The sequence below is a fragment of the Orcinus orca genome, chromosome 1 (genome assembly GCF_937001465.1).
Source record: "Orcinus orca chromosome 1, mOrcOrc1.1, whole genome shotgun sequence".
Lineage (NCBI taxonomy): Eukaryota > Metazoa > Chordata > Mammalia > Artiodactyla > Delphinidae > Orcinus > Orcinus orca.
In genome coordinates this window covers 27,614,853-27,639,741 of record NC_064559.1, presented here as the reverse complement: position 1 = coordinate 27,639,741, position 24,889 = coordinate 27,614,853, and the positions used below count along the sequence as shown (strand labels likewise).

Below are 24,889 nucleotides of genomic sequence, written 5' to 3'. Positions count from 1 at the left end.
TGGTGGGTGTCAAGCACGTGTGTTAGTTGGGGTTATGTTAGAAAAGCCAAAATAACAATCTTAGGAAAATTCAACTGTTATTTCTTTCTTCTTTTTTTTTTTCTTTTTAGTAATTAGTTGTTGTTTTTTGGGGGTTTTTTAAAAATTATTTATTTTTGGCTACATTGGGTCTTTGTTGTTGCACAGGGGCTTTCTCTAGTTGCTGCGAGCAGGGGCCACTCTTCGTTGCGGTGCGCGGGCTTCTCATTGCGCTGGCTTCTCTTGTTGCAGAGCACGGGCTCTAGGCGTGCGGGCTTCAGTAACTGTGGCTCGCGGGCTCAGTAGTTGTGGCTTGTGGGCTCTAGAGCGCAGGCTCAGTAGCTGTGGCACACGGGCTTAGTTGCTCCGTGGCATGTGGGATCTTCCCGGACCAGGGCTCGAACCCATGTCCCCTGCATTGGCAGGCGGATTCTTAACCACTGCGCCACCAGGGAAGCCCTGTTTTTTCTTTTATATAACTAAATTATAAAAGTGCATGTTGCACATCTAGTTTTTAACACATACCAACCAGTGGTCTTAAACTTTAGCACACATTGGAATCACTTTGGAATCTTTAAAAGTACTGATACCTGGCTTCCACTATGAATACTACTATGTTGGTATTCGGTTTTGTTTACATAAAAACCATATAGAAATACTCTGAGTTAAGGACATCACAAGAGTTCAGTTTGACCATATATATCATTCTCGCCTGTCAACTGAATTTAGAGCCTGATCCCCATGTTAGGTGGAGCTATTGTATTTGCTGTAGGTGTTTTGAAGTCAGATAGACTCAGGTTCAAATCTTGACTCTATCACTTACTGGCTATGTGGTAACAAGTCTCTTGACGTTAATTTCTGTTTTGTATAGAGATCTTAATAATCATCTCACAAGATATTTATAAGGATTAAATAAGATATGTCTGTCACTTATTACCTGTGACATCAACAAGTAATTTTACTGGTGTCAGTTCCTCTGGGCCTTCATTGTTTTCATCTCTAAATTAGAGATAATAGTATTACCTACCTATGTTACTGTAAAGAATTATAGTGCTTAGTATAGCGCTAAGCACTTAAGAAGTTGTAGCTGTTACTTAAGCTTTTAGTCAGCCACAAGGTTGCCAAAGTCGGAAAATCTGGTGGTCCTCAGGTAGATGGATGCCCTCAGGATTCTGCAACAGGATGGACCCAGAACCCAGGATGTGTCTGCAGTGTGTGGGGAGGGCAGTGGGAAGAATTCCCGTCCCTTCCCTGGAATTGGAGGCATCAGTGTGTTCATTTCCTTTCGTTCCTTCACATGGACTGAGAAGGTGAGGGCAGTGCACACACCTGGCTTCCCAGGCTTTGCGTGCAGCTTACAATTTAAATACTTTTCAGGGTTGTATTGGGCTTAGCCAGCAGCCAGCCGCAGGGTATGTGCTGAAGCAGGTAGTAGGAGATCACAGGTCAGCCCGCTGTTCTCAGAGGGCTCACGTGTCCGGAGTGAGCGAGTCCCACAGTGGAGCTGGGGTGTGACTGCATTTCTGCAGTTGATCCTGTCTGCTTGACCTTATATTAACTGTTATCAATACTGAATCTTCCAGTTTACAAAAAAAAAATTAGACATCTCATTGCATATTTGTTATGTTTATATGTTTAATAGACTGCGTGGAGGAGACATAAAGCCAGGAAATATTTACGTGAAGTGAAAGCTGCCTGCAAGATTCAAGCCTGGTACAGGTGTTGGAAAGCACGTAAAGAGTATCTGGCTGTGTTAAGAGCTGTTAGAATCATTCAGGGTTGCTTCCGTACCAAACTGCAGAGAAGACGGTAAATGTGTCAGCTGCGTGGGTGAGAGCGTGTGGGGGGGGGGGTTGTGCATGCACGCGGGCATGTGCCGTAACCAAGTCTGTGTGTCAAGTAATACTGCTTGTTGGGTTTTCTTTTACATAGTTGCTATGCTTAATTTGTATGGTTTGCTGGTGTTTCCTGCAATGATGTAACAAAATTATCTCTGAGACTGTCTTATTTTTGGAGATACAGCCTTGATGGTATAATCCAGGAGAAAATATTAAACTTGATTAACTCAGGTTCATAAGGATAAGGGACTGAGGGACTCAGTAGGGACTGAGGATGGGAAGTTAATAAAATGATCTAGTAAGTCTTGTTTTCCTTGTTAGTGCACGGGTCCATTTTGTCTGTTGATTTAGCTACTGGCAACATTTGTTTTCTTATGCTTTTTTTTTTCTTTGTATTAACCCCTGTACTCTTTATCCTTAATGACGAAGACCTAATTACCAACTTATCTATGTTACTCGTATTTCCCTATTCCTAGTTCATTTCTTTTAAACACATTTTCAGAAGCTCTTACCAGATAGTCTATATTATTTTTTTATTTCATAGTGTAAGAATTTTTTCTTCAGTTCCCAGAATTGATGAGTTATTATATCAGTGATGGTTTTAAAGATCGTTTTGGGAGAGCACACTAGTGTTACAGGCGTTTCTTGATCAATTCCATGGGCAGAGTCAGGGCTTAACAAATAAAAATATAATTGCTGCTCTCAGCTATTAAGGACCAGTGTCCAGTTTTTCCCATTGATATTCAGCCTTACTTTCTAGGAAAGGTGGCCACATGACATAGGTTAATCTCTCTCCCTTTTCCACAGGACCGTGAACAGATGAAAGAGCCTGCCGATTCTCGATTGTTGTCACTGCTATGTTGATGCCTAAAGTTTAATCTCTAGCCCTCACATTTAAAATTTTTCTCCAGTTCTGTTTACAGAATATTCCTTTTTAAATCTTTTGATGATCCATTTTTCCTTTCAAACAAGTGTTTGTTTCTCATTTGCCTGATGCCACTCCACCCTCCCAGGCTGTCTTCTCAGCTACACCTGTCTGCTCAAAGACTCACTCACAGTGTGGACTCAGACTTTATTCTCTACCATTTTTTCTACCACCTCCCCTTTATCTAGGCTTTGTCTAGATCTGACTAATCCTACTTTCTTCTGATCCCGTTCAGAATTTTTTGTCATTCTAGAACTTAATATTTCTTGACCACTGAAATATTGCCAATTGTAAAACTTGTTTTGCATTGTGTTATCGTGTGTGTGTGTGTGTGTGTGTGTGTGTGTGTTTGTAAAGTTCTGATTGCTAGAACCTAAGTATGAATTATCCTTTTCTACTTTTTTTTATTCTCTCATTGCCTTTCTTATATTTTCTTTCTCCTCTAGTATTTATAGGGGGTGGGCAATGAATACTTACTAAATGAGTTAATTTGAAATTGCTTTCCAATAATCACTTTTTAGGTTTTTGAACGTGAGAGCATCAACAATCATCATTCAGAGAAAATGGAGAGCTGTACTTTCTGGAAGAACAGCTCATGAGCAATTCTTAATGACAAAAGTAGGTGTTAAAAAAACAGTTCATATGTAAAGAACTACTTTAAAAAACAGAAAACAAAAAATGATTTAAAGATCTAACTATACATTTGCTTTAAACACATCATTGCAGTCAATTAAAAATTATATTCACTCGGGCTTCCCTGGTGGCGCAGTGGTTGAGAGTCCGCCTGCCGATGCAGGGGACACGGGTTCGTGCCCCGGTCCGGGAGGATCCCACATGCCGCAGAGCGGCTGGGCCCGTGAGCCATGGCCGCTGAGCCTGCGCGTCAGGAGCCTATGCTCCACAACAGTGAGAGGCCCGCATACCGCAAAAAAAAAAAAAATTTTATTCACTCATAAAAATACTATTTGTATTTTTGTTTGTGTATCTGTTTTTATAACATATTCTCAAACCCAATTTGAAGTGATTTATTTGAAGAAAATCGTAATAGATGTAGCATATCCTGTCTGTATGAGTCAACACATACTCTTTAAGCCACATTTGGTAATCTATTTAAAATATTTAACATCCGTTCTAGAACAATGGTGGTACCTATGGTCTTTTATTAAGGAAATCAAAATTTTACTTGTAAATTTTGATGTTCATATTCGCTATGTATGATTATATACACACTATTATTATTACACCTTCTATTATATATTTACTAACTAATCAGATCCTCATGATAACTCTGTGAGGTAGCTATTATCAGCATTCCCATTTTACAAATGAGTAAACTGAGGTCTGGAGAGATAAAGGGGTTTGCTCAAAGTCACTCAGCTAGTAGGTGGGGGGGTCTATGTTGTAAAACAAACCTAGTTTTCGTTTCAATCCAGATGCTTTATGTGTCTTGGAATTTGATTATCAGGATGTTCTAGAATTGAGGAATCTAAGATGTGCTGGGAGTACACTGGTTCTCGAAGCAGCAGACAGCTTCCCTCACAGCTGCTTACAATGCCCATTCTGTTCTCTAGAGTGTAGCTAGCTTTTGTATTAAATGCATTTGTCCTGTAGTAATACTAGTTCTTTGCTCATTCACAATGAAAAGTATCAAGAGGAAGGGAGGGAAAAAACACCAGGTATCTATGGTCCCTGGTTTGCACCTTCATAAAAGCTTCATTTTCAGCTGTAGCCCTCTGTGGGTTTCAAAATCTGTGAAATATGACATTCTTAAACTAAAAATGTAAAAAAAAAAAAAAATCATAATTATACCATCTTATTTTTCATTGAGAAATTCCAGAACCTCCAGTGGGTTGAACTATTATTTCTATCTATTAGTGTCACTTGCAAATTTTTCCTTATAGAGATATCAAGCTGCTTGTTTGATCCAAGCAAATTTCAGAGGATATAAAGGAAGGCAGGTCTTTCTCCAGCAGAAATCAGCTGCTTTGACCATACAAAGATACATACGAGCCAGGAAGACTGAGAAGTGTGAAAGGAGAAAATATGTTGCATTAAAAAAATCTACAGTTGTTCTACAAGCACTGGTGCGTGGTTGGTTAGTAAGAAAAAGGGTAAGTATTTTTAAGTAGGATATCTCAGTCTTATGAAGTGGAAATACCTGATGTTAAATTGTGTTAAGAAATTTGAGATTTTGGAGAATAATTTCAGAACTGATATAACCATTAACTAGAATTTATTCAGCTTCTGAAGAGCCCCATGTAGCAAGATCACTGGTTGCCATAGATTTTTGTTCTGTGATCCTATTTCCCATAGATGCTCACCAAAAATGCAAAATAACTTTTCTCGTGTAATAAATCTTAACAAAGGAACTGAAGTATGAGGAGGGCTCCACATGTGAAGGAGTTTTTTTTTTTTAAGTTTTTAACATCTTTATTGGAGTATAATTGCTTTACAATGGTGTATTAGTTTCTGCTTTATAACAAAGTGAAGCAGCTATACACATACATACATCCCCATATCTCCTCCCTCTTGCGTCTCCCTCCCACCCTCCCTATCCCACCCCTCTAGGGGGTCACAAAGCACCCAGCTGATCTCCCTGTGCTATGCTGCTTCTTCCCACTAGCTATCTGTTTTACATTTGGTAGTGTATATAAGTCCATGCCACTCTCTCACTTTGTCCCAGCTTCCCCTTCCCCCTCCCCACACGTGAAGGAGGTTGTTATTCAAGTCACCTTTTGCTACCACCAAGCAACTCTCTCAGGGGTTGTAGGACCATTCCGTTGATAACTTCCACACCTTCAGCAGGAGAGATCCTGCCTAGGGAATTCTTGACGTTCTGAGCACCCAGTACATGAAGCAGTGGTAAACAGAAAATAATTAAATTAAAGGAGAAATCTTTTGTGTTTTGTTCACTGAGTATAAATTGAAACTCTGAAGGCCAAAGGCCCCTCCCTGGAGGGAGCTTCTGCTGCAGAAGTCTTGTGCTGGATGTGGCGAGACCACTACTGGAGAAGTCGGGTCAAATGTTTGCCCGATTTAACGTCACCATCTTCAACGGTTCTGCTTGGAGCTCTCTAACCCTTTCTCAGTTTACTATTCCTAGACTTCTCCCATTATAATTAGTACCTTCAAAGCCTTATCTAGCTGCCCTTGGGTAGTCTAGTTAAATTCTGCAGTGAAGTGCCCAAATATAATTGTGCTTTCTATATCCTCAGTTAGGGGTTACACCATTGAAAGTGTTGTACAGTAAAGGAGTATAATTACTTCAGGTTACAATGTAGATAATTTTAATAGTTACAAGTTAGTTTACTGTTGCTAATTTATATAATTTGGTATTAAGGATATACAAAAATAAACATTGGTTGATTGTCTTAAGAGTCAACTATTTGGTTGTTAATCTTTTTTTCTCCTTTAGATTTTAGAACAGAGAGCCAAAATTAGGCTTCTTCACTTCACAGCAGCTGCCTTTTATCACCTGTCTGCTCTTAGAATTCAAAGAGCCTACAGACTTCACAGGGCTCTGAAGAATGCTGATGATAAACAGGTTAACTCAGCCATCCGTATTCAGGTTAGCTTTTCCTTTGCAGTAAAACTATGGCCTAATTTTTGTTTGAAACTTTTTAATATTTCATAAACAATTTCCAAATACCTCTGCTAAAGTTATGTAGTATTTAGCTTTTGCCATGTGGCCATCAGGGTGGTTGGCCGGCTTAGAGGTGAGTTGCGTTTTATGGCTCAGGACTAAGGCTGTGGGTTATCCTCTGGCGCATTGTACGCATTCACCCCTCATGTAGCGACACCCAGGGCACCTGTCTCTCTCTCGACCTCCTTGCCAACCCGTGACATTACAAGACTTTGTGATTTTGTCATTTTGATGAATGGCAAATTACATCTCATATTTGGTTTGGATTTCCTATGATTGCTAGCAATTCTAAAAAATCTTTCCTCTGTGTTGGTTATTCAAATTTTTATCTGTGTACGGTATGCTTTTTAAATTTTTTTTCCACATACTTTGCTTATTTTTCTTTTGAGTGTTTTATTTTTCTTAATGATTATAGGAGTTCTTTATGTATTCTGGATAAGAATCCTGTTTGTACAGTATATGTTAATATACTTACATATAAAATATTGAGTAAAGAAACAAATTGAAGAATAATATACAGCTTGATAAGATTTATATCAATTATGAAATGAGGAACATGTTGTGCGGGGTTAAATTCTCAGACACACACACACACACACACACACACACACACACACACTTAAACCCACTGTGGCCTGGAATTTTCTGCACCAACTAGAGTGGAGTGTAATGCCACTGGGGAGGGTTGAAAGATATTTCAATAAATGTTCTGTTTATTTCATTAAGAAACCTGAAGTAAAAAAACTATTCGTATGTTTTAAACAGAGATGGTTTCGAGCAAGATTACAGCATAAGAGGTTTCTTCAGAAACATCGCTTCATGAAAATTCAGAATGAAGCTCAAGAACGTATAAGCCAGCAAAATAGGGCTGCATCAGTAATACAGAAAGCCGTACGCCGTTTCCTCCTCCGTAAAAAGCAGGAAAAGCTTAATAATAGAGTCACTAAAATCCAGGTAACCGAAAATATTATGATTTTAGTTCAAGACTTTGGTTTGCAATTCATCTACACGATATATAACATTTTATTGAATTTTATTTTTATTTATGTATTTTATTTCTTGGCTGCGCCTCACTGCTTGCGGGATCTTAGTTCCCCAACCAGGGATTGAACCCGGGCCACGGCAGTGAAAGTGCCGAGTCCCAACCACTGGACCGCCAGGGAATCCCCAATATCTAACATTTTAAAAAGCACAGTCATACTCATTTTAAAAAGCTGAGATTGGCCAATAGAATAATTCATATGCACTATGCTACCATAATTTCATTGTTAAGCCCTTTATTTTCACATTCCAGAGAGGAAGTTGATGACTGAAAGATGCAAAAGCATTTTTGCCTTTTGAATTGATTTAGCTGTCTTTGGCCAGCGAATGATGCTTTAACTTATATACAGGAATATTATATGTATTTCTTCCTAGAAAAATTGCTTTTGCTATTTATTAGAACCTGAATTGAAGTTGTAGTTGCAAAGTTGCAAAAATCACATCATATAATTTTACTGAAAACATTTACTTTGTGGAAGTAGATGTAGATGTTAAGTCCACAACATCAGAGGTTGTAATCTTAAAGTTACTGGTTTGTCTCTTTAAGGCGTTATGGAGAGGATATTCTTGGAGGAAGAAAAATGATTGTTCAAAAATTAAAGCCATTCGACAGAGACTTCAGTGTGTTAACCGGGAGATTCGAGAAGAAAACAAGCTCTACCACAGAACCGCACTTGCCCTGCACTATCTCCTGACATACAAGTACCTTTCCGCTATTCTTGAGGCTCTAAAGCACCTGGGTTAGTTTGTTTTAACAATATCTTGTATAAGGTTAGAAATGCGTTTTTACCCTTGAGTCGTACAAAGAATATAATAATACGATACTGATTTTGTTGCTGTGAATGTATCTCTTCTTTTTCCCCCTTTCAGAGGTAGTTACTGGACTGTCTTCACTTTGCTGTGAGAATATGGCCCAGAGTGGAGCAATTTCTAAAATATTTGTCTTGATCCGAAGCTGTAACCGTAGTGTCCCTTGTATGGAGGTCATCGGATACGCTGTGCAGGTCTTGCTTAACATCGCCAAGGTAGTTTCCGTCTTGATAATGAAGAGTTCCTTGGTCAAGAGACCTCCCCTAGCAAGTTAGGTTTATGCTTGCTCATCACTAGAACTCAGATCCCCGAGTTAAAGTTCATTTACTATGTGCCAGAGTCTTCGGGGGGGAATGTTTACTCTGTTAACATAACTGTACATAGAAACTATAATTTTTTATGATTTATTTCTCCTGTTTTTATAATATTAATAACAGCAAGTTAGTTAAGGCCTTGCTAACTATGTGCTAGTTCTTTTCATGCATCATTTAATTTAGTCCTCCCATTCATCCTCTAAGATGGTTCTTATGGTATTATCCTTCCCATTTTGTAGTGAAGGGATAATCGTCTTTACAGGAGGTAAGGTCCTCGCCCGAGGACCAGCGTGTGGTCAGTGGTGGAGGGTTCACGTCCATCTCCCTCCGGAGCTGACAGCCTGTACACTGCGCTGTATCAGAACAGCAGAACCTCTTCTGATCACGTCTGGCTTCCTTTTTGGTTGGTGTTTCTAAAGTACTGGGTTGGCCAAAATGTGCCTTTGGTTTTTAAGTGAAAATAAAAGACACATTTTTCATTTTCACCAAGAGCTTTATCGAACAACGTATTCACCCTTTTGTTCCACTACCTTCTGCCATTTTTCAGGCAACTTCATAATTCTGTCTTCCCAAAACTTTTTATCCTTTTGAGCAAAGGACTGTTCCGGGTGCCTTTTACAGTCTTCCAGGGAATTGAAATTTTTTCCATTAAGAGAATTTTGTAAAGACAGAAATAAATGGAAATTCGAAGGTGCAACGTCTGGTGAACACGGCGGATGAATCAGAACTTCCCAGCCAAGCTCTGACAGTTTTTGCCTGGTCACCAAAGAAACATGTGGTCTTGTGTTATCTTCATGGAAGATTATGTGTTTTCTGTTGACTAATTCTAGATGCTTTTCGTCAAGTGCTGCTTTCAGTTGGTCTAATTGGGAGCAGTACTTCTTGGAATTAATCGTTTGCTTTTCTGGAAGGAGCTTATAATAGAGGACTCCCTTCCAATCCCACCCTATACACAACATCGTCTTCTTTGGATGAAGACTGGCCTTTGGTGTGGTTGGTGGTGGTTCATTTCACTTGCCCCACGATCTCTCCCATTCCACATTATTGTACAGTATCCACTTTTCATCACCCGTCACAATTTGTTTTAAAAATGGAACGTTTTCATTACATTTAAGTAGAGAATTGCATGCGGAAATAGGGTCAAGAAGGTTTTCTTCGCTTAACTTAACGTAGACCTAAAGCGATGAACATAACCAAGCTGGTGCAAATGATTTTCAGTGCTTCATTTGGATATTTTGAGTATGTCAGCTATCTCCCACGTGTTATAACACTGATTGTTCTCAATTAATGTCTCGATTTGATCGCTATCAACTTCAACTGGCCTACCCGACCGTGGAGCATCGTCCAGCAAGAAATCTCCAGCACGAAACTTCACAAACTACTTTTGACATGTTTGATCAGTCACAGCACCTTCTCCATGCACTGCACAAATCTTTTTTTTGCATTTCAGTTACATTTTTACCTTTCTTGAAATAATAAAGCAGAATAATACAGCAGAATATGCTGAAAATGTTGCTTTTTTTCTTCCATCTTCAATATTAAAATAACTACACAAAACTTCATCAATTTTGATTAGTCTTTTTTTAAATGCACGCTGATATGACAGCTGCCATATACAATCTAACAAAATTGTTTTGAATGAAGTTAAAGAAAACTGATGCTACTAGATCCATCTTACGGAAAAAACCGAACGAACCTTTTGGCCAGCCCAGTATCTGTGTTTATTATAATTTGTAACTTGGTTCTGTTCTCTTCCAGTATGAGAAAACGACTTCAGCAGTTTACGATGTAGAAAACTGTGTAGATACACTGCTGGAGCTTCTGCAAATGTACCAAGAAAAGCCCGGTGACAAAGTTGCAGACAAGAGTAGAAGCATTTTCACAAAAACTTGTTGTTTGTTAGCTGTTTTACTGAAGAGGACAAATCGAGCTTCTGTAAGTATTCATCAGTTGTTTTCCTTTGAGGTTATCTCTACATGTTCTAAGTCCAAGACTTTTAAGCAGTTATCACAACTTAAATAGGGCTTTGCGTGTGTTCACACCTGCTCTTTGTGCTGATATGAGTTGTTTCTTATGTGTCAGAGAAGCTGAATTCTAGAAGTAGAATTTATCACAGCCCTAGGAGCAACCAGCTCCCATGTACTTGAGAGAAGCAACAGCTGTCCCAGCAAGGTAGAAATCCAGATGTGCACAACTCCTCACCCCCTGCTGTGACATAAAGACGTGACAAGCGTTTCTCCGGTGAGGCCTCTGAGCATCCTCTCCAGGAGTTACAGTCAGCAGGGGTGACTGCAGGCCATGATAGGACTGTGGCCTTTATCCTGAGAACAGTGGGAAACCACTGAAGGATTTTAAGCAAGGAGATATGTTCCAGTTTAATTTTTAACATCACTTTGGCTGCTGGTCGAAGAATGGATTTGGGAGATCGTGTGGGTATAGGGAGACCATTAAGGAAAGAGGCACGTGTAGACACACAGTGGTCTGGGCAAGAGACTGTACTTGACCTGGGGTCGCATCAGGCAGAGGTAAGTGGGTAACGCTGGAAACTTTAAGAAGGTAAAATTCGGGGCTTCCCTGGTGGCGCACTGGTTGAGAATCTGCCTGCCAATGCAGGGGACACGGGTTCGAGCCCTGGTCTGGGAGGGCCCCACATGCCACGGAGCAGCTAGGCCCGTGAACCACAACTCCTGAGCCTGCATGTCTGGAGCCTGTGCTCCGCAACAAGAGAGGCCACGATAGTGAGAGGCCCGCGCACCGCGATGAAGAGTGGCCCCCGCTTGCCACAACTAGAGAAAGCCCTCGCACAGAAACGAAGACCCAACACAGCCAAAAATAAATTAATTAATTAATAAACTCCTACCCCCAACATCTTCTTAAAAAAAAAAAAGAAGAAGGTAAAATTCACAGGACTTGGTAACCATGTATAATAGGTATATTTACTTTAATGTTTGCTTTTTTATTTAGTATGGAGTTAAGTGTACAATTTTTGAATATTTGCCTTCTTCATAATTGTCTTATAAATTCATAATTTAAACCAATCTAACTGCTGAACTTGGAGAGCTCGGCTTTTTTATTGTTAAAAGCTCTTAATTTACTGCATAGTGTTTGTATACTGTGATTGATTTTGCTAGCATAGAAGGGATATAGAATTCTTATTAGTTTAATAAATGCACATTTTCTTTTGTAGGATGTTCGAAGTAGGTCCAAAGTTGTTGACCGTATTTATAGTCTCTATAAACTTACAGCTCATAAACATAAAGTGAATACTGAAAGAATCCTTTGTAAACAAAAGAAGAAATCTTCTATGAGCATTTCCTTTATTCCAGAAACACCTGTAAGAACCAGAATGGTTTCAAGGTGAGCAGTAAATGTACCCTATAGTTTTGTGTCACCATTCATTCATTCATTCATTCATCCACTTAGCAAACATTTATTGAGCACCTACTATGAGCAAGAGACTGCTTGACAATGGAGAAACAGCATGTGAACAAGAAGAAAATCTTTGGTAAATCTAAAGGAGACGATCTCAGCAGTTAATGAAGTAATAACACTGCAGCCAAGAGTATTTAGTAGTTATTGGGTAAATTCCTGGTTCTAACAAGGTACGTGCTAAGGCTGATAATTAGCTCTGAATAAGCTTTGCCGTATCATTTTTTCCCTTCCATGTAGGACAAGCTGCACTACTGGGGAGGTGGCGAAGGTCTCTGGTGGCCAAAACGTCAACCTCCAACTCCTTGCATAATCACCCCGATGCCTGAAATTTCTCCTCCTAGAGAAGTTCTTTTTGACCTTGTATTAGTTACCTAGCACAAACTTAGTGGCCTTAAACACCAGTAACTTATTCTCTCACAGTTCTTGAAACTGGAAGTTTGAAATGCAGGTTGTCAGCGGGCCTCACCTGGTCTGAGGCTCTGGGGTGTAATCCTTCCCTGGCTCGTCCAGTTTCTGGCGGCTAAGTGTCCTTGGCTTGTTGCTCGATAGCTCTGTCCTCCGCCTAAGTCTTCACAGGGCTTCTTCTCCCTCTCCCTCCTCTGTGTTTCTTGTAAGGACATTCGTTGTTGCTCTCTGGTTCTGGGCAGAAGAAACAGTCTAGAGATATAAATTAGGGAAATGGTCTAGAGATATAAATTAGATGCAGGAATCATTAGAACCCCTCCCTCTCTCTCCCTCTCTCTCCTTCCTTTCTATGACTGGACAATTGTCTACTAGGTATAAATCCTGCACCACTGACAATGCACTATTTCTTGACCTGGGTTATACAGCAGTTAGCTTTATAATTACTCATAATTATAAACTGTATAATAGTTGTAAATTGGTTTTATTCTTGCATGTTTTACAGTATAACATAAAAATAGTCTGCTTAAAATTTATTAATGGGAACTATTTCTACATACGGTTTTTATTGAAGGACTTGGCATATTATAATATGACTTACGTTGTAAAACTATTAACATATGAATGAGTAGATTCTTTTTTTTTTTTTCTCCCCTTTTGACACTGTCGGGGTTTTTTGAAGTAAAACTCCCAACAGTATAAATGTACCCTTTATTTAGGTATGCAATTCAATGAGTTTTGACAAACGTATACAGTTGTGAAACCACTACCACTGAGATAAAATATTTCTGTCACAACAAAGTTCCCTTGTGCCCCCTTGCAGTCAGTTCTCTCCCATTAACCCCTAGGTTCTGGAACCTGCTGATGGGAGTTCAGTACCTTTAGTTTTGCCTTTTCTGCTTTGTCCCATAAATGGAATCACACAGAGGTAGCTCCTTGTGACGGGACTCTTTTACTTAGCGTAATGCTCTTGAGGTTCATCCATGTTGATGCATGGCTTAGATTGCATCTCTTTCTCCACAGACTGCTGTTCCACGGTAGGGGGATATATACCCGCTCTGTTTGACCACCCCCCAATTCATAGATGTTCGGAATTTTCACTGGAAAGAACAGGAAGATGGAAGTGCATATAGTGGTAGGGATTCATGTGAGGAAGGTGGCTGTGATGCCGTTTCCTCAGTGAAGAAGGAGATCATAAACATTAGCTCAGAAGCAGATGGGGGACGGTGTGGAGGGGACATTTGGAAAGAAGAAAACAGTCATCTTGGGGAAAGAGAAAGGAAGCAATTTCTAGGTAATTTCAATCATTGGCATAAAATCAGCCAGCCTGGTTGTGCAGGTTTTCTTTAGCAATGTCCAGCTGTGCAGGAATGGAGAAGGCAGATACCTGGATTCAACTTGGAATCCACATAGAGCTTTCCAGTTGCATTCAATAGGGAAGAGCACCAATGGCGTTAACGGCATTTGCAATGGAGATTATACTGAGGGACCCAAGCTAGACGGGAGGGAAAGGAGACCAGCATTGTGCTGGGTGACAGGCACGGGCTGAGGTCTCCTGAAGTGGACACCACAGTGGGAGGAAGCGGTGAGCCGTGGAAGTATTAAGTCAAAGGGCGTGGATGAACCCCAAGAGGTGGTTCGGGCTGGAAGGCTCAGGCTGAGCAGTCGGTGGCCGGGCACTTTCTGAGGGTGACAGCGGCTGTCTTGTGATTGGGTGACGGGGGGTGTGCTGAGTGGACCCAAAGGAAAGGGGGCAGAAACGGAGAGGTGAGGGGTCGGCTCTTTAGCTACAAGGCTGCTGAAGTTCTGAGATGGGGCAGGAGTTGAGGGAAGACCAGGAACCAGGTTTACAGACAAAACGCTGGGGTTTGGTAGCTGAATAGCCTGAGCTTCAAAGGAGCCAGGATCATCCTTCAGGGAAGATGGAGAGAAATAGTCTAAAATCGTAAACGGCCATAACATGAAGCCTCCCACCTGCGTGAGGGCCTGTGAGGGAGGTGATGCGTCCAGGAGGGACCACATTTCAGTTAAGACAAAGCGATGGATGTGAGTCTTCTAAGAGAGGAACTGGGTTAATGCAAGGTTTTTATTCTTCTCACAGACTTAAACCGGATTGGGTGTTGAGAAGAGATAACTTGGAAGAAATCATGAATCCTCTGAAAGCTATTCAAATGGTGATGGACACACTTGGCATTCCTTATTAGCAAAGGCAAACGTCTCAGTATGTACAGGAAAAGAAATAGGAAAGCTGATCACATGTATGGAAAGTGCTTTTGGCTTGCTTTGTACAACTTTTAAAATCTGACTTTGTATTAAAGTTCAAAAGAGGTATGTAACAAATAAACTTTTTATATTCTTCATTTCTTTTATTTAATAGCTTTATGCAGATAACAAACTAATGTCATGATATGATTCCAACACTGTTATCTATGTCTGTTGTCTTAAAATATTATATTAGTTTGAATATAATCATATTCCTAAAGGGAAAAGATTAGCTTATTATTCCTGTTTTATAGGTAAATTGAGGCATTTATCTAAAACAAATGTTGAAAATTTAAGATTCTGCCAACTCACGTAGAAGTGAGGATAAAATAATCCCACAAATGCCATAGACAGCACCCCTGTTTCCTGACTGACGGGACCATCAAGATGGGCAAATGAGCCGCTCTGAGGAAATTAGACAAATTCAGCCTACCCCTTCATATATTAAAAACTCCTGACTTTGAACTGAGTGGGGCTGTAATTTGACCTGGGAAGAGCAAGGTATTGCTTGTAGTAGAAACTCATTGTCTAGTCACTGAGCACAGACCTGAAGATGATTCAGGTGTTGAAACATGACTTGTTATTTTCAGTAGCTTTGGGTCACTGTTACCAATACTGAGCCAGTGTGATTCCAGAGCCACAGAAGGCTAATTCCAGTGGCTGTCTGCAGTCTGATCTGGTCCCAAAGACTGTCTAGCTATGGGGGCCAGGACAGCTTTAAAGTGCTTGAAATAAATCAGTAGTAGCTAGAAATGGAGAGACCATTTAACTACTTAACTTTATTATTTTGTTGGAATGAGGATTAAACCTAGTCAGAGACTGTTGAGATTTGGTTAGAATAAAGACCATATTGACATATTAAAGAATATATTGAAAGTAACTAGAAATTTTTGGATTTTTTTTTTTCTTCCAATGAAGTGTTTGGAGTTTGGAGAACTCTTGTTACTTAGAATATGCCAAATACTATAGTTTTTGTTGACTCTCCCAAATGGTTCGTTTTTCTCTTTCATTTAACAGAATTTTAGTGTAAGCAATTTATTTACTTGGTAAATTATACCACTAGGATATAATCAACATAAAATGTTATTGGTGTTAATTTCCTCTAAGATGGTTATAACCAATTAGTATTTGCACAAGAAATATTTCTATGAAGTTATACGTGAAAGGTGAGTTCTAGATGTTCAGTTTTTCTATTGTTGGAACTCAGACTAAAAGTTTTTAAATTTTACATAATATTCTATTTTCATGTGAAGGATATTCCTCTTAAATGTATGTGATAAATCCATATCAGGATTCCAAGGCTTCCTGAAGGCTGGAAGGCTTGTGTGTGTGTGTGTGTGTGTGTGTGTGTGTGTGTGTGTGTGTGTGGTTGGAAGGAATGGTTGAGGGGTAATTAAGCCTTTTTCTTTAGAAGTTGCTGTTTCCTACAGAGAGATTACATTGTATTAAAGAAGGAATATAAATACGTTAACTCCAATCTAGTTCTGTGTTAGGTGAGTTTATTACTGGTGAAGTTAGGTGAATTTTATTCACCTTCTTGTCTGTAATTAACCCAGATTTCCAGTAGATGTCATTATAACCATAGAGTGTCATTTTTAATTTAGTGGGGTTTTTTGGTTGTTTTGTTTTGGTTTTGGTTTTTTTGGCCATGTTGCAAGCCACGTGGGATCTTAGTTCAGTTCCCAACCAGGGATCGAACCCGTGCCCCCTGCAGTGGAAGCACAGAGTCTTAACCACTGGACCGCCAGGAAAGTACCTAATTTAGTTTTAAATGTATACATATATAAAGTTACATAGTTATGATTTTCGCAAAAAAAAAAAAAAATCCATACTTTTACAACCTTGGAAAATTTTATCTATCCCTCATATAGCTTGTTACCCATACCATATTTTGGCTTCATGCTTGAGAGGAAGAAATTCACATTGTGCAATCTGTTACGCAAAACTGTTGAATTTTTCTCAATAGGTGATTTTTTCCAGGTTTTATTATCTTTATAACTTCTAATTTTTCATTGTAGCAATGAAAGCCTAGAACATTTAAAAATCTTTGCGGATTAAGAAAATACTGTCTTTTGGATTACTTTTTGCTAGTAGCTAAGCTTGCTAACAGGCTTGCTTTTAATTTTAATATTGTTCAGCTGCCACTGTTTCTTGGTATAAAGAAAGAGTGATAAACTATTGTAGTTCTGCTTTCAACAAAGGAAGAATTCCAGTGAAATTCTTACACAGGAGGTAAGAGTAATGCAGATGAATATTTATTTACAATTTACATTTGAGGGCGTGTGTATTTGTGGGTGTGTGTAAAAATTTCCAACCTATGTAAAGGAAGAAGAAAATAGTCCAAAAACCTGCTTATTTCAATAAATGCTTATGGAGGGCTGCATAAAGTAGTGCATCTGCATCTTGCATAAATTATGGACCCTTTTTTCTCCAATTATACAGAAGCCTATTTCAGAAACCAGTCTTAGAGAGTAGAGTTTTATTCTATGAATAATATTCCATTATTACTGCAGATAACTTTTGTATTTGGAATAGTGATGGTTTATTTTGAATTATCTAAATGAGACCAAAATGAAACTCGATCTAAACTTTGCCCTTGCTTTGCCAAAGCATCATTAATTTTCATACCTGCTGAACATTGTTGGAGTATTAGAAACAGGCTCTTCCTGCCGTCAGTAATTGTGACGGATCTTTACTGAGGTACATTTGAAGAACAGTCCGGTGACATTTATATTCACCTTAACAACGTTATTAAAGACATAGGTTACTCAGTGTCTTCCTTCTACTGTTACTCTCTCTCTGAGGCTGTCTGGGTTCCATGGCCACTTTCCTACAAGATCTTTCAATTCCATATATGTTTCTATCTGCTCTAAAATAAGTGCTGACCTACTGGACAGGTAGCAGTGATCTGCTTCCCTCACACCCAGTCAGCTTTCAAGTGAAAATCCATCCTGATTTGTAGCCTCGCTCTCAGCATGTAGGTGTTTGCTCTTCAACAACCTCCGTGAGGTGTGTCTGGACCACATTCTTCTATTCGTATATCACATAATTTTGTCTTGTATCCTAGACATATTGAACGTTATATTGTGGAGACTCTGGATTCTCTTCTCGTCCTCCAAAAAATAATGTTTTTAACAACTTGGTCGGCTCAAGCTGAACACTGATTTTGGGGTGGCAGCTCAAATCTTATTTCAATTATTTTTTATTCTTATCTGATTTACTTTGAATTTGCCCAATACATAGATATCCAAGAGTCATTTGGAGATTTATGTAGAATTTACACACGAAATTTGGGGCCCTCTCTTTGCTCTCACTAGTCTGATCTACCCGTCCGCCTCCTTTCTCAGTGGATGTGACTGCCCCACACCCACTTCACTGGTACCTCTGGCTAGAATGCTGTGGGCTTTTTCTTTTAGTCCAAGGTTTAACTCCATTGCAAACGTGTTGATTGCAGAGCTCTCTCAGGCAGTAACCTGTAAAAATGGGTTACTGCCTGAGAGAACTAGCTCCATTACCTTCTTTCAGCTGAATCCTCCCGTCCACAATCTGCTATTTTCCATTCTGCTGTGCATCCATGTATTTGGTTTTCTGTTTGGGGTTGGGGGTTAGTTTGGCTTTTGTTCAGAGCTTATAGTTGTTATCTCTTAGAATTTTACTTGTGTGTATTCATAGCAGAAGTTGAAGAGGTTGTTTATCATCTGTTGTATTCTCCTTCAAAAAAAATACAATTTTACTTTTAAAAAATTAATTGAGGACATTAAATGTGAAAACTCAGATACAATGCAAGGTTGTGAATGATGTCATCTTCTCCAGAGAGTTTATTGTGCTCCCAGCTGACAACTAGGCTAGAAACACCAGCTACCTCACATCACCTTTATCCAATTTAGGTTGAGACAGTTTCGAGATGGATTTCGGTCCCTAGGCAGGCTAGTCTATGTCTACTTCTCACCTACTCTTATTTTTTCAAGGCCCTAGAGTTTCCTGTTCTCTTACAGACTCTGAAAACCACTGTTCGGTTTTCTAAACCCCAGGGTCTGTTGATAGCTCTGCTCATCTTACTCTTCTTTTTTTTTTTTACATCTTTATTGGAGCATAATTGCTTTACAGTGGTGTGTTGTTAGTTTCTGCTTTATAACAAAGAGAATCAGTTATACATACACATATATCCCCATATCTCCTCCCTCTTGCGTCTCCCTCCCACCCTCCCTATCCCACCCCTCTAAGTGGTCACAAAGCACGAGCTGATCTCCCTGTGCTATGCAGCTGCTTCCCACTAGCTATCTATTTTACATTTGGTAGTGTATATATGTCCATGCCACTCTCTCTTTGTCCCAGCTTTCCCTTCCCCCTCCCTGTGTCCTCAAGTCCATTCTGTACGTCTGCGTCTTTATTCCTGTCCTCTACTCTCGCCTTCCCTCCTTTCCGCTCAATCCAGTATGCATTTTTATTAGCTTCTTGGAAACACCATGCTCTTTGCTATTTTCTACGTGTTCTTTCCTCTACCTGAAATGCTTTCTTTTCTCCCTTCAAATCTCAGCCTCCGTATTACCTCCTCAGAGGAGCCTTTCTTGGGCATCCAGGGCTAGGTTGTCCCTCCTGGTCCTTGCTGCCTAAGACAGGATCTTTCCTGACACACCGCATCTTGTGATGATTTGTTTAATATCTTTTTTATCTACCTGGAGCACAAGCTCCTAACAGCAGAAATAACGTGTCCTATTCAGTGCTTTACCTCCAGTGTGGAGCCTCAGGCCTGGCACATAGTGTGTGCTCAGTATTTGATTCTGTGTGTGCCATTCCTTCTACTTGGAATGTCTTCCCTAGTCTTGTAAACTTAACTTTTTCCAGGAATCTTCCTACAGCCCAGTTAATACCAAAAAAGTTAATTACTGCTTCCTCAATGCCACTCCTTTTACATGCTCCATCGCTGCACTTTTCACACTTTTATTGCTTTAGCATTTGGAGTTTACAAATTGGCTGCTAATGAGCCACGATGTGAGTCACAGATTTTTAAGGCACCCCCCCATATAAAAATCGGTAGATTTCACAATTAACAAACCAGAAGATACGGCAATGCTGGATACACCATTCCCACATGACAGTTATCCTCCCTGAGCGAAACTTCTGTTTCCTGGGATAAAGCAGGTACTCAACATCATTTATAAGTGGATTCATTGATGAATTAATGGAAAAAGATTAATACCTTTTTTCAACTTACAAAACTTTACATACCATTGCTAAATTACTTTTAAAATGCAGAAACCCACATTTAAAAACTAAAATCAGGAAGCTAGCAAGCTACCCAGGTTAAAGAGAGCATGCCGTGAGCAGTTCCCCAGAAATACCACTAGACCTGCTTCACCCATCCACGTGTTGTGCCTGTCCCCAGGCATCAGAGTTTATGACCAATAATACAAGTTTAACTCTTTTCCTAAACTAAGTAGTTCATTATTGTGAGTTCCTTGAAATAATGAGCTGAATTTTATTCATCTCTGAATCCTGCATTACCTAACATGTTTCCTGGGACACCACACCTGATCAGTATCATTTCTTAATGGATTGGTCGAATTAATTGGAAAGGATTAATACTTTCCTATTGATATTTCAGTCAAATTTCAATTTTATGAGATCCACTGTGAAAAACTACTCTTGGAGATTAATTGAAATAATGCATATGAACTCAAGGAAGGACAGTTCTAAAACATACATGCTTGAACATTAAATGAATTCATGTTTAATCCACAGAGCTAAGTCCAGGTGTGGCTTCATTTCCAGAGAAACTCTCATAGCCCAGGAGCAGGAATTGTACGTTGGGGTTTGAAGAATGCCATCATACTGGGAAAATAAGGTCTTGAGTTAGAAGAACTGAAGACCTTCTAGGGAGGAAAAATGTGCTGTTCTGGGAACAACAACCGGTCCTAACAAGGGTACTAGAACCAGGTAGTGCTTATGAATGAGCCGTAATAACAACTGGGTGAGTAACTCTCTTTCACACTGAAAAGTGACAACGCAGTATTTCAGGCCTCTGACAGGCCCTAGTATTATTGACACACCCTTTTTTTGGTGCTTGAAGGTCTCTCTGACTTCAGGTTTTATTTTTCAGAATCTGCATGATTCCATTAATTACCCGATCTAAGAAAAAAATTGACGGTGTATAATATAAAAATAGTAAGGGTTGTTCTTTTTTATAGCTGTGTTCTTTGGGCAACATTTAAACATGTGGAAGGTTCACTAATTCACAAACCATTTGATTATTAACAAATGGTAGCTAACAGTACAGTTAATTTTAAAAGTTCTTTACACTTAGGAAGTCTGAAGGGCAGTCTCGGCTCATTTAATAAAGTAAATCCTCTAACATGATGTATAGTTTCTCAGCTCTAGTGTGGCTGGTTCTTTTGAATAAATATTGAACTCAAAGTAACAGAAAACCCTGATATTAACAAAGACGATTAAAGACGTGTGAATTTTTGCACATATATTGAAGACAATATAGTCCAGTGAACTGGCATTAGGAACCAGAAATATTTTGATGTGCAGATTGATGTTTTAATAGATGAAAGACATGCAGCAAAGATGAGGTCACATGTCAAGTCATCCAAACCAGAAGTGAAACAATAGCATGTGTAGCTTTTATTTATAAATAAAGAAAATGTCCAGCATAAACAGTTTAGATTCAAATCTTCATGCAAGTAAAAAATCAGAGGTTTTTAATTCAACATTTTTCTTCTAACAATTATGTTTTATAAAGGATTTTATGATGTGTCAAAATGTTATTCTTCTTTTTGCCATTCATTTTCATGTTCTTAAGCGTTCTTGATAAGACAACATCCTTGATAAGAAAAAAAGAGAGAAGGTGGGGGTTGAAATAAGCATCATTTCTGGTCAAGTATTTATTACAGTCTTAGCCCTTCAATATTTCATATAACTGGTCCTTGTTTTAATGAGGTACTGATAAAAGCAAGTAACCATCCCTGGTAAATTATACCACCAATTTCTTTTTAAAAACTCAATGTCGGTAACTACACTAACACCATTTTCTACATTTTTTTTCCTAAGTTACTTATTCCTTTTTCTCTTAGAAATAGGAAATGCAAGATATAATAAAAAATTTAAATAGCACATACATTTTTCTACTCTGATTTTCACTGCAATTAAAAATAAAAAAGTTTTCCACTTGTGTGTGTCTTATGAATTTTTTTTCTAGAATATTCCAAGTATCTAAAAAACTGTCCTTATGTAGTTCATACAGCTCATTCTTTATAACCATTAGAAGAGTACCACATGCACTTTTAAGTCATTTAAAAATGTTCTTAGTTGAACCTAGAGTATAATTCCCATTTTATAATGTATCTTCAAAGGGGGCAAAACTCTGACCCAATAAAATGAATTACATTATTTTATTGCATTCTTTTAACATTTCTCTAAGAAAAGAACAGGATTGTTTTCCATTGATCAAGTAGTAGAAAATATATTTTAAAAATTGCTATATGAGAAAACACTTCAGAAATAACTTCCAAATTCTTATATAGAACCGTGTTCCTGAAAACAAATATCATAATTTTAATCTTTGTTATTGATATGCTCTTCCCTCAGTATCAAGTTTGTAAAACTGTGTTTCCCATCATTATTACGAACCTCTAATGAGAAATGGGAGAAAATGTGATTTTCTCTTATCTCAGAACATGTAGGTTAATTTTTCCACATTTAAATATTGCTCAAATTGATTTATTTACCCGATTGCCAGAGTCACAAATATCAAATAGCAAACAGTGCTTTGACTTTAGACCACTCAGAAAGCTTGTTGAATTAGTTAATACGTCTAGGAGTTGGCTTGGTTTAAAAAAATAAAGACAACGTGGTTTTTTTCCCTTTATAATGACCATAAAGTAGGACTGTTGTAGAACCTAATGTTTCTGAGATTATAACACAATGAATCTCATGAATAACAACCTGAACAGAAAAAAAAATAGTTGCAGGTACAAGCCTCTCCTTACCTTTCTCTTTGAATACATCTTGGATATTTTAACTGCCCTCTGTCACATTGCACTCTCAATTCCGATCCGATAATAGGAAACTCAATGTAAGTATCTCTCTTACAAAGAAACTCAATATACTCGCCGTGCAAAATATATGGCCTATTGTCAAAACTCCATTTCAGGAGCAAATTATTACTTTCCATTGTATCAAAAGATAATGTGCAAGGCTCTGAAAAAAATAAAAAACAAAGAAAACTATCTTGATACCTCTCAGTATTAACAGGAACCACTGTGTTGCTTTCTCATAATAACCTTAAAATTCCCAGGCATTAGAGCAGCAAGTAAGTTAGAATTCATATTCAAGTCAGAAAATATGTTCAAAGCTCACAGAAAACAGCCTGCCATTTATCTCTGTTGCCCTGAATTTGGAAAAAGGGTATGTCCTGCCAGTTACTGAGCTTTTTGCCATTAAGATTTGCAAAGACAGAAGGCAAAAAAGGTGTTTTTTAAAAAACATTGATAGTTAATAATAGTCATTGAAATAGTGTTCTTTTTCTTTTTTCTTCTTCAGAAAGTGCAGATAAAACACCCATGAGACAAACCATTGATGGTTGGATAGATAATATTTTATGGAAATGTAGAAACAAGCTAGAGTCTCGACACTGACTCAGAATTTATGACCTGATGTATAAAGTATATCCAAAGTAATTTTCTTCTCTTTTAAATTTCAGTTATTAAGGATTATTAAGATTGGATTGAGATGCTTTAAATTTTAAGCATTGACAGTATTATTGTGTCCTTCTCCTTATGCATTAAAACAAAACAAAATAAAAACTTAAGAACTAGGATACCCAACAAACTCCTCTGGTTTCTTTTCCTTGATAAAAACATTGGTATTTTTAAAATACCAAATGTCAAATCATGTCAGAAAATAGGGCTGCTTGTGTTCATATTTGCCTCCTGGATGACTGAGCACCAAGCAGTTGCTTCTGAGATAAATAAAAAGGTCCAGAGTTGCTAACAGAGCAAATGAATCATACAACTGACACGCTAAAATACTTCTTTATTCAGTCGTTCTCAAGTGAAGGCCTGTGTGTCAGATGTCATCCTAGAAACGCTATAGATAGAAAACAAATGACAGGAATGATTAGAAAGAGTCTAACAGGATCTTTATAGTCACTGAAAAATAGTTTTGAAAATGAGGTCAAATGGTACTATTGTTTAGAATGTTCTACAAAACATGCAATTTAAATTAAAACGAGTTCAAAATTTTTTCACGGAACTTCTGCTCTCAACCATGACAGAGTAACCTATATCAGACCAGCACTTCTACTAAGAACTAGAAACTCTGAAAACAGACCCAAAGCAAGTATTTCAAGGGATCAGAGAATTTTCAAGGCAGGCAGTACTCCAGAGGCTAAGGGTCTGGTAAAAGCCCATTCAGATGAGTTCCACACTCTGTGCCATTTTTCTCTTGGGGCTTTGTTGATTTTCAGCGCAAGCTGAGAGACTAGATACAGATGGGCCAGCGACAAACACAGAGCCAGAAGAGCTGCTGGAAATCCCACGGGGTTGAGGATAGAAAAGTGGGTCAGCCAAGACAGCCAGGACTTGACGTGTCAGAGCCCAGAGAGATGGGAGGTATGATGAAATGAGCTTGATACTCTGCCCTGGCTTTGCCAGGGGGGCATCTGCCTATTCTTGATTGTGCAGAGAGAGAATGAGGAGCTCAACTTGAAGTGAACGGAAAGCTACAGTGAGCAGTGGCCATCTCCCAGGAATATCAGAGCCAGGCAGGAAGGGGGACCTTGGTATACACACCAAACTCTAGTGAAGAACCCTGCAGGGTACATTCTATGAGCAGGAGCAAACAAAGTTCTGAAAATAAGCTTAGAGAAAGCTTTGTCTCTCACTGAATAGAGAATAAATTTCCCTACACTATCAGCCAGAAGATGGGATGAGTATTGTCTGGAATAAGATGGCATCATTGTCTCAAGATCCTAAAATTTTATCCACACATAAATATTTGATATTCAATCAACCATTAACAGAAATAGCAAGAAATGGATCTAGAAAATAGATATAGCTTACAGATGATCCAGATATTGGAATTTGCAGACAAGGAGTTAAAAATAAATAATTGCGACTAATATGGTCAAGAAATAGATGTTAAGATGAAGTCTTTCATCAGACAACTCAAATCTACAAAAAAATATGAAATGGATATTCTA

General features: G+C 38.6%; 2 protein-coding genes across 8 annotated transcripts in view; one reads left to right on the top strand and one right to left on the bottom strand.

Annotated features, from left to right (window-relative positions):
* LOC101270759 (assembly factor for spindle microtubules) overlaps positions 1-14,781 on the top strand; it is a 67,815-nt gene extending 53,034 nt beyond the window's left edge. The window contains exons 19-28 of the mRNA XM_012538805.3: positions 1,661-1,827; positions 3,303-3,399; positions 4,683-4,892; positions 6,197-6,349; positions 7,190-7,378; positions 8,013-8,205; positions 8,336-8,490; positions 10,348-10,524; positions 11,777-11,946; positions 14,525-14,781. Coding sequence (XP_012394259.1) covers positions 1,661-1,827; positions 3,303-3,399; positions 4,683-4,892; positions 6,197-6,349; positions 7,190-7,378; positions 8,013-8,205; positions 8,336-8,490; positions 10,348-10,524; positions 11,777-11,946; positions 14,525-14,627 — 1,614 coding nt within the window. The 3' untranslated portion in view covers positions 14,628-14,781. The remainder of the gene's footprint in view (positions 1-1,660; positions 1,828-3,302; positions 3,400-4,682; positions 4,893-6,196; positions 6,350-7,189; positions 7,379-8,012; positions 8,206-8,335; positions 8,491-10,347; positions 10,525-11,776; positions 11,947-14,524) is intronic.
* A 6,504-nt stretch (positions 14,782-21,285) lies between these two features.
* Positions 21,286-24,889, bottom strand: part of F13B (coagulation factor XIII B chain) — a 43,687-nt gene continuing 40,083 nt past the window's right edge. For all 7 annotated transcript variants that reach the window (XM_049710854.1, XM_004285090.3, XM_049710860.1 and 4 more), the window contains 2 exons: positions 22,677-22,887; positions 21,286-21,511 (listed from right to left, as the gene is read on the bottom strand). In XM_049710854.1, coding sequence (XP_049566811.1) covers positions 21,478-21,511; positions 22,677-22,887 — 245 coding nt within the window. In that variant the 3' untranslated portion in view covers positions 21,286-21,477. The remainder of the gene's footprint in view (positions 21,512-22,676; positions 22,888-24,889) is intronic.